The sequence below is a fragment of the Emys orbicularis genome, chromosome 1, assembly GCF_028017835.1.
Source record: "Emys orbicularis isolate rEmyOrb1 chromosome 1, rEmyOrb1.hap1, whole genome shotgun sequence".
Taxonomy (NCBI): Eukaryota; Metazoa; Chordata; order Testudines; family Emydidae; genus Emys; species Emys orbicularis.
In genome coordinates this window covers 229,616,770-229,632,395 of record NC_088683.1, presented here as the reverse complement: position 1 = coordinate 229,632,395, position 15,626 = coordinate 229,616,770, and the positions used below count along the sequence as shown (strand labels likewise).

The 15,626-nt window shown below is 38.3% G+C and overlaps 1 protein-coding gene across 1 annotated transcript in view; it reads left to right on the top strand.

The window, feature by feature from the left end:
• The window catches only part of TXLNG (taxilin gamma), a 41,268-nt gene extending 27,459 nt beyond the window's left edge, over window positions 1-13,809 (top strand). The window contains exons 4-10 of the mRNA XM_065411732.1: window positions 1,814-1,984; window positions 3,037-3,231; window positions 5,120-5,239; window positions 8,755-8,829; window positions 11,395-11,487; window positions 12,118-12,213; window positions 13,492-13,809. Coding sequence (XP_065267804.1) covers window positions 1,814-1,984; window positions 3,037-3,231; window positions 5,120-5,239; window positions 8,755-8,829; window positions 11,395-11,487; window positions 12,118-12,213; window positions 13,492-13,809 — 1,068 coding nt within the window. The remainder of the gene's footprint in view (window positions 1-1,813; window positions 1,985-3,036; window positions 3,232-5,119; window positions 5,240-8,754; window positions 8,830-11,394; window positions 11,488-12,117; window positions 12,214-13,491) is intronic.
• The last annotated feature ends 1,817 nt before the right edge of the window (window positions 13,810-15,626 follow it).

Below are 15,626 nucleotides of genomic sequence, written 5' to 3'. Positions count from 1 at the left end.
CCTCCATTAACAGAACTTTCCATATTTATCAGCAAGGTTTGGTTGGGGATAAGTGGGGGGGAGTTGATGGAGGGGGTATTTGAGGGAGAGAAGTGGGGGTTTATTTACATAGGCCTATAACATGGGTTGTTCGTGTTGAGGGCAGTGGGGTTAATAGCTGTGATATTTTTGTTTAGGGAGGACGTTTGATGGCTAGGCATCTTTTCTTTGTGTTCGAGGAGGAGGTTTAATGACTGAACACTCCTTTCCCTTCTCCAGCCTCTTCTGAATTTATTTCTGTAGGTTTGTCTTGGCAGTTTAGATTGACCAGGGCCAGGGACCATGTCTCTTAACTCGTTTAATGCGCTTTGTAGACCACCATGAACAATGATGGCCTGGTATATAAATAGATACATGTATAATGTTTGTTCTAGAAGATTCCAGCCAATTAAGATGATCAACTTTCAGTTAGATCACCTTTTCCCCATCAGATGTCATTAGCTTGTAGTAAAGTAAGTAATCAAGACATTTGGACACCATTAAATTAGGCTTGAATAAAGACTGGGAGTGGATGGGTCATTACACAAAGTAAAACTATTTCCCCATGTTTATTTTTCCCCCTACGGTTCCTCACACCTTCTTGTCAACTGCTGGAAATGGGCCATTTTGATTACCACTACAAAAAGTTTTTTCTCTCTCCTGCTGGTAATAGCTCACCTTAACTGATCACTCTCATTATAGTGTGTATGGTAACACCCATTGTTTCATGTTCTCTCTCTCTCTGTGTGTGTGTGTGTGTGTGTGTGTGTGTATATATATATATACACACATCTTCCTACTGTATTTTCCACTGCATGCATCCAATGAAGTGGGTTTTAGCCCACGAAAGCTTATGCTCAAATAAATGTGTTAGTCTCTAAGGTGCCACAAGTACTCCTGTTCTTTTTGCGGATACAGACTAACACGGCTACTACTCTGAAACAAGACATTTCAGTAAGTTTGCTAACAGATGTCACCATGTTGCAATAAAAAAGCTAGGCCATCACCTACATCTGCGCATGGTTGCTGGAATATCCAATATTTGACCATGGTTAAATAGTAGGCTGTTAATTGATTGGTCAGTAGATCAGCTTGTTAAACCTAACATTGCTATTACAATCCCATTGGTTAATGCGTCTGAGGACCTTGTAGATGAAAGAATAGGAAAACTTATTCTGAATTACCAAAAACTTCCTTTTTCTGATCCAATCCTCCCATCTTTGGAGAATTTCTTTGGTGTGTAGGATTAAAAAGCCCTGTTGGTCCATTCAGCTTGGTTCTTAAGAAATATGCTCTGCAGAAGAAATTCACAGCTTATTACTATAGCATATATAAACTTTCTAACAAGTTTCAGTCTACAGGGTGTTATCCTTAGCTGTGAAAGCTGTTTAAATTGGCAGATTTTTCAGAGTGCCTGTCCATACCCTCACATATCAGTGATTGATAGGTCTGGTTCTGCTTGCATAACTGCATGCAGGCTGAGAGCCCGTTGGTTAACAGTTCTATAGACCTTGTAACTCAGAGGAATTTTTTTGGTAAATCAGAATAGGTTTTCATAGTCTCATATTCCAAGACTGTCCATACACACATTTGGAATTAACTTGTCCACAGGACAAAAAAAAATACCCCAAACAATTGTAGTAGTCTACACTGGTCTTGGTGAAGGTCTGTAGATTTCACTGTTCTCTTCTGAAGCTATTTAAAGTTCATTCAATTTTAGTTTAAGTTGTTTTGACTAGGCTGAAAAAGATGGCACTCTCATCTACATTTTCTTAAATATACTCTCTAACTTTAGTTGGAGGAGAGCCGGAATGTTCAAAAGCAGATGAAGATACTGCAGAAGAAACAAGCACAGGTTGTGAAAGAGAAAGTTCACTTGCAGAGTGAGCATAGCAAGGCCATTCTAGCACGCAGCAAACTGGAATCTCTGTGCCGGGAGCTTCAGCGTCATAACAAGACTTTAAAGGTTAGTTTATTTGTGTAAATTGTTTTAAGGTAAACCCTATTTCTGATTGCTATTTATATTCATACTTGCTGCTAGCTAGCTGGTATTTGCGCTGTTTCATGTCCAATACCCAGATCAATAGAGAATAACAACCTTTTTGAGTATCGGGATTGTGGGAATTGGTGTGTTTACTTTAATTAGTTTCCTTACTTAAACTGGTCCATGGATCATACTAGTTTAGACTGCTGTAGTGTCTAGTCTTGCCGTAATAGTTACTGAGAGCTGTGGTGTTGGCTGCTAGTAAAATAACATGAATGAAATCAAAACAGTGTAAAATGACAAGATATAAACAAAGCTTGAATTGGCAGGAGTAAGATGGAAAGGAGGTTGAGATTCCATTCATTTCCCTAGGTGGTTATTGTAGGGAATTGCTTCACCAAATAACTGTTTTATTAACTTTAGGGTAGCTTTTAATTGAAGTACAAAAACATTGGTGAGGAGGTGAACACAAACCATTCAGCTTTCTGTTTCAAATGTATCAATGCAGGATTTTTTTGCCTCCTGGATAATCATTGCTGGCCTTACCAAACCATACTTACGTCAGTTAAACTCTTTCTCAAGCCATAAAGACGAATGCTCTTCAAGCATACAATGAACCATATCAGTTTTAGGTCAATTGAAAAGTAAAAACAAAAAAAAATGCTAGAGCTTCACTTGCCAATACCAAAATATATAGAGCATGGTAATAGACTGCTGAATGTATATTAAAATATCTACATTAAAACACCCAGCTAAATCCAGAGTGGTTGCAAGACCAGGAACCAGCTTCCCTAAAGAAGCATCCTGATAGCACATTTGATCTCTTATCCACACAAAGCGCACTGAATTGGTAAGGATTTAATTTTGTCAGTTTGGGCAAAACTTTGGTTTTGGTTTTTGAACATACCAATGTTGTGGAAGTATTCAGACCTGAAGTATTTATTTTGACCCATCTCTATCTTAAATATTGATTATACGGGCATATTACATCACTTTTGACTTGCACACCATTAACAAATCCTTTTGGATAAAAGGAAGAAAACATGCAGCAAGCACGTGAAGAAGAGGAGAGACGTAAAGAAGCAACTGCACATTTCCAGATTACACTGAATGAAATTCAGGCCCAGCTGGAACAGCATGATGTACACAATGCCAAGCTCCGCCAAGAAAATATTGAATTGGGGGAGAAGCTGAAGAAACTAATTGAACAGTATGCTTTGCGGGAAGAGGTAACTTAAATTTATGCTTCCATAGGCACTCAAATTAGTTTCCTTACTACATTTAAGTGGTGGCTTTCTAAAAACATTCTTCAGTAATTTAAGTGGTAAAATTGCATGGTATACTCTACATAAATAAAGATAAATGCCTTTTTTAATTTCAGGCCTTCTGAACAAAAATTAGGTGGCTATTTGGCCCAAAATCTCTTCTTTCAATCCCCATCCCATTTCCATGGGGTTCTCTGGATCCCTAACAGAGCTCAAAGGATCCATTTTTCCAGACATTTCCACTGACATTAATGGCCTTATTATAATTGCACTAAAATGTGTGGTGCATTAAGTCATTAGCAATTGCGCATTTTTCATTATATTATAAGGTAATGGTTCAATTTGAGAGGACAAAACAAGAGTAAAAGTGGTGGAACATGTTTAGGAAGGTCTTTTGTAGATGTATTTTGGGTTGTTGACTTAGTCATCTTATGCAAACATATGTTTAAATGAGTTCTTCTAAATTAGTTTATGAAAAAGAGTATTTAATTGTTTGAAACAATGTGCTGCTGTTCTCATGAACTTTTAAGGAGCCTGCTTTGTTTCCCAAGTGTGTGCTGCCCAACTTTCCATTACCTTTGTTTTGTCCACTTAACTCCTGTTTTCTTGCATAACGTCTGCTGAAATCGCACCCTGTTTCTAAGATCTTTACAATTGAGACTTTAAAAAATGTAGTATGTTTTTTCAATTTTTATATATAATCAGTAATATTTAATTTAGAAATTATATTTATTATAAACATTTCCTCACTTTGCTTAGTGGTGCTACAATTTAAAGTTCAGCTTTCCTCAAATTTCAGTTTATACATTAATTCCTCAAATGTAACTGGGTGTAGATATGTATTCAAGATAAATATTTTAATTGAGCTCTATATTAGATTGATACTGAGGAAATCATATTCACTGATGAAGTACACAGTTGTCTGTTCGAAGTGTAGGAAAGTAAAATGAAGGTTATTTATTAAACTACATTTGCGTTTATGTTGTAAATAAAAGTTAGAAGTGATAATGATTAAAATCAGTTCACTTTCATAGGCCTGGTTAATAACGTAGCTGAATTCGAAGTACCTTAGTTCGAACTTACCGCGGGTCCAGACGCAGCAGGCAGGCTCCCCCGTCGATGCCGCGTACTCCTCACGCCGAGCTGGAGTACCGGCGTCGACGGCGAGCACTTCCGGGATTGATTTATCACGTCTAGACAAGACGCGATAAATCGATCCCAGAAGATCGATTGCTTACGGCCGGACCAGGAAGTAAGTGTAGACCTGCCCTTTGTGAGTACTACGGCTTTCTTTGGTTCCCAACCAGCAGTTGTAGAATACGTGTTCTCTGATTTTTTTCATAGTGTGGATTGTTTTCTAATACTTAGGTTGTCATGAACCACTTCTCTCCCCTCTCATTCATGATCACCTCCTGTGGCAACCAGAGCAATTGTTTATGGAAAAGTAATACTAGGAAGTTAATGTAATTTAGTGCTATTTAACAGCTGGAAATGAGATGTGACCAATCAGCTGTTTGTAGGCCACAGTTTGCAAATCTTTGCATTTACTTTCTGGTTTTTAAGTAAAACATGGTTGGGTCATGTTTTCATGCTTCTCTCATCAACTGTGAGGGGCAGAAACTTTTTTAAATGAAAGTTCAAATTCTCCTGTATTCACTTGACTCTGGAGGTTGGTTAAAGAAAAACACCACATATATTGTGATCCAATGGTCAGGCAACCCTGACCATTGGATCACCAGGCCTGAATACTAAAACTGTTTTTAAAACTTTTTTTTTTCCCATTAAAAATCTTTTATGTTGGTTTAACTATGTACTGCTCATATTACACTGTCAGGTTTTACTTTTTCCTTAGCATATTGACAAAGTGTTCAAGCATAAAGAATTACAGCAACAACTGGTGGATGCCAAACTTCAGCAAACAACACAACTTATAAAAGAAGCCGAGGAAAAACATCAGAGAGAGAGGGAGTTTGTAAGTTGCTTCTAAGCTTACTTTAAAAAACAAAACACAGCAACTGAAGGGGCAGCATATTTAGGGCTAAGATAGGGCTAAGGGCTTTTCTATAAGATACTAAGATCCAAATGGTTTAAATAAATTAAAAGGAACCTGAATTGTACCTGCAATATACATCTATACAGGTGCAAACAAATAATGTGCATGCAGCTGCAGCTTTTTTGCGGCACACTTCCTTGTTCTTCTGATGCCTTAATTTGGTCAGCTATGCTATAAGAAATGTGAGGCAGAAAGAGGGTGAAAGCAGAAATAATGTAAGCACCTTTAAGAGCACTTGCTGTTACCAGGAAGTGTGTGCCCAGTGTTTTCTGAGCACATGAGACTGTAAAACTAAGAATTTTTACTTGCATTCTTCCAAGCAGTAGCAGCTTGGTTGGAAACTACGTAACACTGAAGTCTTCAATTGAAAACGTGCCCTCCTGGTGATGAAATGGCTTTAGACATTATAGGCCTGATCCAAAGCCTTTTTAAAGTCATTTAGAGTCTTTGGATCAGGCCCTAAATATTCACTCCCCTCCACCCAAAGTAGTGACTTTGTTTCCAGAATTTGAACAAAATCTTACAAGGTGTTGGGGAGAGGGCTATGTCTTCTATTTGTTTTTATTATGTATTTATAGATAGGGTATAGAAAAAAACTTGAAGTTTCAAAATTGGCATGAATATAGTCTTCATTGAGAATGAGTACTTATGTGTGATTTGGGATGGAGGGGTCAAAAAAATCAAGTAACTTCTGGCCATGTTCACCAATCTTTGAAGACTGAGATTTAAAGATAGAGGATACCACACTGTTTTAGTGAAGAATTCTTGCTTAGAAGTACAGGTGTGTGAATCTTCTGTTTTCTAAAAGCTAAGAAATACTGATAATCTCCTGATTTTAAATTAGACAAAGTAGATTTTTAGAAAGTTTAAATTTTTGCCAAGTTTGACAAAAACTCTCCCACTTTGACATCACTACACTTTCTCTCTTCAGCATTACTGCTTTACGTACAGCAGTCGTTAATGTTACTGGCATAGTTTTGTTTCATATAAGACAATCGTCGAAGCAGTTCAGTCCAGTCTTTGCAAATAACTTCTTTAACATAGATGACAGGAGAACATCACAAGTGTGAAGCTAATTGTACTACATAACTTTTTTTCCACGCTTGGGCATTCATATATTTTTGTAGTAAAATAGCTTTTTATTGTACTTCTGCATATCATTTAACACTTAGGTGTTCTACCAGAATGCAAACACAAACTGAATTTTCCCAACTGTTTGAGAGATTTTCCCGTGTAATAAAATCAATTCCAGTATATCAGTAAATGGTTTTAAAATATCAGCTAAGAACTATTAGTTTGCGACAGACGGGAGAACACAATGATAAGTAATCTGGCACAATTTTTACCTATTTTGTTCTTTAACAAATTAATTTTTTTAACATTTAATACAAGAGTAGGCAAGAACATGTTCAACTGTATGAAGTTTCATGGTAAATCAAACTTTCTCATTTATATTACTTTGTATCAAGCCATTGTTCTTCAAATGATTACATATGTCTATTACACTAGGTGCATGCACACCTTGTGCATAGATGCTGGAGAGTTTTCCCTACCAGTACCCACCCATAGGGGCAGCCATGCCAGTGCCATGGTGTCCCTCGTGCTCTGAGCCGAGGGTATAAAAGGCGGAGCTGCCCTGCCTATTCTTTGGTTCCTACTTACTGTCCATGGTTGAAGCATGCTGGCAGCTCATTCCTCCTGGTAACGTACCTTTATAGCTAATAGTTGCCTAGCTGTAGTTAACAGTGATACTCGTTTTGGTCCTTTGGAACCCCTCTTCTTTTTTTCTCTTCCTTATTGTCAGGTTTCGGCTCCAGGCTCGACTTGGTACCAGGGGAGACTATGCCAAGGTGCCCTGGCTTCAAGCCTTGCTCTGGGTGTCACAAACCAATTCCTGTGAGTGATTCTCGCTCTCACTGTTTGAAGTGTTTAGGTGACAGGTGAACAGTCTTCCAAGGCTTCAAGACCAGAACAATGGAGCAAAGAGAAGATTCTCTCTCATACATCCTCATGGGGGCTGCTCTTTGCCCAGCATCAGAATCTGACCGAGGGAGTTCCTTGACCACGCTTTTCACATGTGCTCCCCAGCCATACCTGTGGACCGAGACAAGAGAAAATCTCCCTCACCACAGCAGTCCTCAAAGAAACATAAATGCTCTGAGCATTGTAAGAGACTGTTTTGTCTTCATCAAAGTCCTCCATATAGAATTCCTTAGTTGCAGAGCTTTAAGCCACTCTGGTACCGTAGATAGAGCATGCCCTTCAGCCCACCACTCCCCAGTACCGCAGTTTAGTGGCTCTTATAAAGTAGAGCTGTGGATCCACGTCCAGGACTGTCAATACTGGCTACTTTATTGGCACATATGGTGGAACCATTGCCCCTGCTTGCAGCGGGGCAAAGACCCCTTTCAGTACAGACCACTTCAGAGGCATACGAAGCTTGCAAAAGATCTGCTGAACCTCTCAGTACCACCGTCACTGATCATCCAGATTGACAGTGTCCTTCCAGAGCCAGTACACATGGTGCACGCTTTGGGGTATGTTATGATGCCTTTGACCTCAGGTCCTGTATTGCTTTTCTCAATGTCTGTTCCAAGACCACTGGTAATGGCTCCACGTCAGATCATGGTACCAATCACTAGGAAGCCCTTTCAGGTCCGTTTCCCAACTGTTTGTTTTCTATCAAGAACAAACGAGAGGGCATCCTGTAACAGTGCAATGGCTTTCTAAGTGGATCACCAGCTGTGTTGCCCAGGACGCCCCCAGAGAAGTTGTCTGTGCATTCAATTAGAGCCCATTAAGCCTCCACTGCATTTCTGGGAAATTGCCGCTTTGCAGATGTCTACAATAGGGACAAAGTTGTCTTTAGTCCACACATTTGCTAAACATTACACAGTTACTGTTGCATCAAGGAAATATGTGAATGGGAGGAAGAGTCCTGTAGTCCATCTTCCGATCAGACTCCTAGCCCACACCTCCATTGAAAACAGCTTGGGAGTCATCTAGTGTGATGGACATATGCAATTACTCAAAGAAGAAATGGTTACTCACCTTCTCATAACTGTTCTTCGAGATGTGCTGCATATGTCCTTTATGCAACCCACCCTCCTTCCCCAACGCATTAGAGTCTATCATCTAAGATTCTGGTACAAAGAAACCGAAGGGTGGGTGGTGCAGTTCTTCCCTTTATATACTTCGTGCTTGCAGCTCAAGGGATGCCTGGCTGCAGACTTGGCCAGCCCTGTGGGTGCCACTAGGGAAAACTTTCCAGCACTGGTGCACGAGGCACACACCCCTAATTTAATAGACATATGCACCACATCTCGAAGAACAGCTACAAGAAGGTAACTGTTTATTCCCATTTACATTATCCTTAAAATTTTGCCCTTCGATATAATGTGTGATAATACAGTACCATTTTCTCCACTTTTTAGCTATTAAAAGAAGCCACTGAATCCAGACACAAATGTGAGCAGATGAAGCAGCAGGAAGCCCAACTAAAACAGCAGGTAACTGTACTGTTCGATACAGATGATCCACAATGACAATATCAATAGATGCTTATGGTTTTGACTCAAACTTGACATTTGAGGAAATACAAAAAATTGCAAATTAAACTTTCATTAATGGAAACATTGAATTTTTATGGAAACTTTAATTGGTAGCAGTTGTCTGTTCAATGAACACTTCTCGCTATATGTACATTGGAGATAGTAGTTAAAAATAAGATTTTCTTGAAATTGCTATTTGAGGCTCCCAGTTCCCTCCACATTACTGGAAAGTGATAGATGTTGAACTGCTAAGATTGTTTCATTAATTTAAAAGAATGCTGCATCCATTGTGCTAAGACTAGAATATCTGAACGTCTAAGGACCTGTCCTATCTGTGGCCTCCACCCCGCTGGCTACTTCACAACACCTCTCTTTTTCCCTGTGGGTGATTCTCTTCCCCAGGATGTCACACCCTTTTTTCCTGGTCATTCTGGACCCACACAGTGCCCTCTGACTGGACAATGAGCTAGGTCCCTTCTCTTTCCATAATGTCTTGTGGCCCAATCCTTGTTAGCATCATGTCATTCTGAAAGAGATGGAGGGTAGTCAGTAATGAATCAACAAAGTTTACTATAGAACTTATTGATCCTTGCAGTCACTAAGGCCCTGTAACCCTGGGGTTCAGGTTGACTTTGCCTTCTTTTGCCTCATATGCACTTAGTCTGGGTCCAAATCCTGGTGCTTCTTCCTTCATAATATATCTAAAATTGAATCTTCTCTCTATCCATAATGCTAATCCTCCTGTCCAAGCATTCTTTCAGCATGATTACTACAGCCACCACTTCTACCTCCTCTGGTCTCTCCAGAACCCACATTGCTCCCTGCTTCTCCTGTTAATACAAAATAAGCTCCTAAGACAGTCTTCCTGTGGTCTTTTGTTTATGCCCCTTTCCACATCTACCTTATCCTGATTCTCCTTTCTCAGATTTTCATACACACCCCTGCACTTATCCCTACCTTTAATTCACAGAGATCTAACTCAGGTTTTCCCTACAGAATCCGATTCTTTCAAACTGGATTTGTTTAGCTCTAGGCCAGGCCAGTGTTTCTCAACATTTCTCAGGTTGGCCATCCCTTACGCAAAGTCAAAACATTTTGCAACATCCTTATACTCACTATAAAAGTGAAAGCAAAAAATGTATCCTTGATAAACCCATATAATTTATTTCTGTGTGTATTTCAAAGGGTTAATAGAGAACACTTGACCTTGAAGGATAAGGGTTTGTGGAGACTGGGGGAGGATCACCTTATGGCCACCCTCGGGGAGGTTACCTTTTGTGATTCTCTCTCCCTCCTCCTCCTCCTCCTCCTCCTCCCCCCTCCCCCCCCCCCCCCATGACCACCAACCAGTTAAGAAATGCTGATCTGGACAAATTCCTGATGGACCCTTCTGCAAAATTGGAGAGGGAATGTGTTTTGTGTATTCAGTTCCTGTGCTTGAAATTATATGATCATGCCTCTACCAGCCTAAAATTTGCAAATTATGCCCCAGCTGTGATAAGATTTGACTGGAAGAGAATTGAGAGGGAGTTCTATTTGCTGCTTTAAAGTTTTTTCAGGTTAAGTGGGAAGCTGCTAATAATGGCTGTGGTATTCCTAATTTGCCTATTCGTATAACAGCAGATTCAAAAATCTGTCCTCTGGATAGAATGTTGTGTTTACTAGAAATTCCATGGATGAGGCTACTTCATTGTCCTTACCAAATAATCGTTAGGTCCCTTGCCCAGTTGGTCTCTTATAAGATGTGTAAACAAGGATATTAAAAGGCTTGTTTATTCCCTATCAGATCTCCACTTCCTTGGAGTTCCTACTCACGGTGAAAATTTGTTAGGATAACTTAGGCCCCAAGCAAGTCCCCACTTCGATTTATGTTTGTAGGATCAGGGCTGTAGTTGTTTCTTAGCCATGTCTTTTGAAATAGTAGCAAGACCAGGTGGTTGAGAGCCTCGGAGGCGGATGTCACTTCAAATCCAATCTCACTATTACACATGTAGAATTTGCACTTTGTTACTAAATCCCACACCTATGACTACTTCAACTTTTATTATTCATCTGATCCTAATTTGCTTTGGTATTTTAATCCTTGCCTTGTTTAATATTTTGTATCTTAATTAGTTTTTAAATTACATATTTACACCTAAATTTGTGCTTAATTTTTCAAATTTTAGCTGTTACCTTTATTTGTGCATAGTTAGAAATGTACCTCTTTCAAACTTTTATTTAACTGAGATAACAACCTATGTCTTAATGCCTAACTTTTGTTAGAATATAATCTGTTGCTTTATAAAGATAGCCCTAGCTCAGCATCCATGCACAATTTGAGTAACCATCTATTTTTATACAGTCATCTACACATGCTTTAGGTGAAAATTTACCTGATAGTTTAGAGGGGGAACATAAACATTGTTCTCTTACCTTTGTTGCATTACTATTAGCTGAAATTTCTGATGTACCTTAATAAACATTGCTTGTGTGGTAACATTGTTATACAGTTTAAATATGTCCACATTTTTTTCCCCAAAGCTTTCTCTTTACATGGATAAGTTTGAAGAATTCCAGACCACCATGGCAAAGAGCAATGAACTTTTTACAACTTTCAGACAAGAAATGGAAAAGGTACTTTATATAATTATGTTAGAATTTCATGAAAAATATTAGAAAAAAAAATCCGGCTCCTTATTGGGCCTTAAAATCCCTGAAGAGGCTATATAGGTGAATACAATTTTTAAAGTATTTGTAGCTGGAAAAACTGTAAAATGGCATATTAAAACTAGTTCTCTACCTCTGATTTCAGTCTGATTACTGAGAGAGAAAAAATCAGCATAGTTGTGGAAGAACATGGTGCAATCCATTCTTCTGAAACACTTGGCGTAACTGCATGCCAAGTTCTGATTCCAAAAGCTAATATTAGAAGTAGAAAACAGCTTTAAAAAAAAAAAAAAGTCATGTGCAATACTTTTAGTTAGAAACTACTTTTGTTTATAAATGAAGAAGATGATTGTAGAAGCTTTTGAGGGAGGATGGAAATCATTTTTGTAACCCCCCATAATCTTAAAACTAATATTTTTAAATGTTAGTTTAAGATTTTAATAATTTTTCATAGGTCTGACATGAAACCCTTTCCTGTAAATTCATTTTATAAGGTTACTTTGAAAACTACGGTTTAAGCAACTTACTAAAACATTTTAATACGTGGTTACCTCTATTTTGATCCTAGTTATAAAACTAGCTTTACTATATTTTTAGATGACCAAGAAGATAAAAAAACTGGAAAAAGAGACAATAGTGTGGCGTACAAAATGGGAAAACAACAACAAAGCTCTTCTGCAAATGGCTGAAGAGGTGGGTAACAATCTTCATAGTTTAAGGAACTGTGTAGTCACATTCAAACAGGGCTTGACTCTACATGGCCCTTCATTTCTAGATAGCTGGAGATTGTCAAGAAATGCTATGTAGCTACTCAAACTGTACCACTAATTTTTTTTTTTTTAATTGCTAACAATTTGTGCGTCTCCTTTAAATAACTTTTCCCAGGTAAATTGACCATCCTTCTTCTCAAGGACAAAATGAATTCTGTTTTTTGTAATTGCTATCCATGACATTTGATCTTCATTTGTCTAGTCAGTCAAAAGCATAACGTAGGAATTGGCATTCTTAACCTGTTGCTTATTAGGTAGGATCTTGTGGCAAAATTGTACAAACTATTTGAGTCTATTAAATACTGGGACAGGTACTAGATTGACAACCCTGAAGAATCCTTGGAATTGTAAAACTCACTTAGCTGCAACTAGGGGTCAGTGTAGTTCTGCCATGTCTGTTAGTATTCTTTCTCTTATTACCAGATTTCATGGCAGAAATGTATATATGCTTGTGTACAAACTGCTTTGAAATCAGAAATATTTGGTACCCATTCACTAAAGTTGGCTGAGTTCCATAAGTAATATCCCTGTAACTGTAGTCTTGAATAGTAACAAGTTGTGTGATTTAGTCTGTGAGCTCCTAGTGGACTCTTGTTCACATTAGAAAACACTTGGTCACAGCTGGCAGTATGTAGTACCCTATGTTGCATCTCATCAGACTGACCTGTCACCCCCCTACATGTGGTCCCCCTTTGGTTTAGAACAGGGGTAGGCAACCTATGGCACGTGTGCCGAAGGCAGCACGCGAGCTGATTTTCAGCGGCACTCACGGTACCCGGGTCCTGGCCACCGGTCCGGGGGGCTCTGCATTTTAATTTAATTTTAAATGAAGCTTCTTAAACATTTTTAAAACCTTATTTACTTTACATACAACAGTAGTTTAGTTATATATTAAAGACTTATGGAAAGAGACCTTCTAAAAACGTTAAAATGTATGACTGGCAAGTGAAATCTTAAATCCGCGTGAATAAATGAAGACTCGGCACACCACTTCTGAAAGGTTGCCGACCCCTGGTTTAGAACATTGGAGGCAGCCTGAGAATTTGCACCAACGCTGTCTATGCTCTGCCTTTTAGAGGGATTAAAGAGAAGACTTTAATCTCTAAGCCTGTCAAAGTAGTACCTTTTTAAGAGAAATAAATTCCCCCCAAAAATCACTTCATTAGGTTAATCTCTGTTTGTTTGTTTTTATTCCTTACAGAAAACCGTTAGAGACAAAGAATACAAAGGCTTTCAAATAAAACTGGAGCGTTTGGAGAAGCTGTGCAGGGCTCTTCAGACGGAGAGGAATGAGCTGAATGAGAAGGTGGAAGTTCTGAAGGAACAGGTTTCTGTAAAAGAAGCAGATGTGGATCTAGCAGTTGAGGTGTTGCAGTCCTGCACACTCAGTTCCCATGAGGAGCTGGGAACTTCCACTGATACAGAACCAGGAATCCAATCAGATGCTGAATCAAGTGCAGCAAATGAAGGAAATGGCTCTGAAAAGACTGTCTCCACGAGTCCTGTTCCTGTTGACTAAAATGAAGCGTAAACACTGTATTGAGAGATATATTTTGTGTATAACTTTCTCTGTTGGTGGTAACTATTGGTTTTGTGGTGAAAATTTTCTTACTTTTTCTACCATATATGTATTTTCTTAGAACTACTGGACTTATGTGGTACAGGAAGCTGCATAGCAGCTTTGAATAGCGTAATCTATACATTTTCCACAACTGTGTTGCACATCTGCCTCATTTTAAAAACATATTTTTCCATAAAGAATGCATGTGCATTTCCTCTCCCCTAAACACAAATCTCACCATGTCAGTTAAGACTTGTGTACAGATTTAACATTTCATGGGGAAAAGTGACAGGAGTGTCACTTCATTGGTTTGAAAATAACATTTTGCTTCTGTTAACTGAACTAAGGTTTGGTATACTAATGTAATTACCAAACTCTTCAGTAAATTATCTACATTCATCTAATGGCCAGTAGGAACTTCAACTATCTCACCTGATTATATATGAAAATAAGGGTCCAGAATATGATCAAGAATATTTTACAGGGTTTTAGTGTAGTTGTGGTATGACAAAAACAGCTTTCAAATATACATACTTTAATTTGCAGCTGGTAAAACAGGGTGTACAACTTTCTTGCAAACTTCTCAGGGTTGTGCTCTAAGGTTAATTCACAGACAGACGATATTTGCCCTCCCTGTGGATGTGTTCAATTTAACTTGCAAAGAAAGCATATAGGAATGAGTGTTTATGGAGTGAAGTTATCTGTAATGGAATATACACAACTGCAGAAGTGTTAGTCATGTTATGTTCCTTAACATGAAGCCTCAGCATTGCAGAGAATTCATAAAATGATTATTTCTGATTAGAGAAGTTGTATTAAATCTGGATATTTTAAAACAAGGAGTTCTTGTAGATTTATACTGTAGATACTTACTGCATTCAGTGCTTAAGACATCAATCTTTGGTTTGGATGTTCTTTACTTAGCACTGTATGCAATATATTTAAGGATCTGTAAAGAACACAGTTAATATTTGATCATGTGGATTCAAATATATTCCCAGAGTAAACATTTAACTTGTCACACACCTAACCTGAAAAGACACTGATCAGCAGACAGAGTGCCTTCCTGGTACCTACTGCTTGCCTGGTAAAATTGGTAATTCAGAGGTTTCATGTTAAACTAATATGCCATAAGTTAAAAAAAAAAAAAAAATTACATTTTAAAAAAATGTAATGGACTGCAGTTGTGAGCCTTACAGTGTTTCATTTTGAAAACTTGGGTATCAAATTTTTAAGGGAACTGTTCTCTGGGACCGGCTGGGACCAACATTTATTTTTAGCAAGGCAGGTAATGTAGGCAGGTCATGTGTTAAGTAACAAGCTACTGTTAACTTTAGCCCATATATGTTCGCTTTCTAGTTTCAGTTGCTGTCACTTTTATTTTAAGAGATACAAACGTGTAGCTTTTTCTGGTACTTAATGTTCTTTGCACTTAACTTCAGTGGGGGATTTCTGAACCAAGCACATAACTTTCAATGAGCTTCCCTCCCCGCCCCCTTTGTTCTTTTTGGCAGTTTAGTGGCTAAATTACTTGAATGTTCAGGCTGCACTGAGCTCTTGATCCCTTTCCTGATGTAATGATGTACATTAAAATAATGTAGATGTCTTATAAAGAGAATAAGTTTGTATAAAGCCTGATAAATGTGTTTTAGCTCATACCACTGAACAAAACTGTATCAAACTGACATTTCTTAAATTGTGTAGCAAATGAGTGACATAAATTGGGAACTGGCCAGTTTTTCTCTACAATTTGCACCGTCTGTTTTGTATTCGTG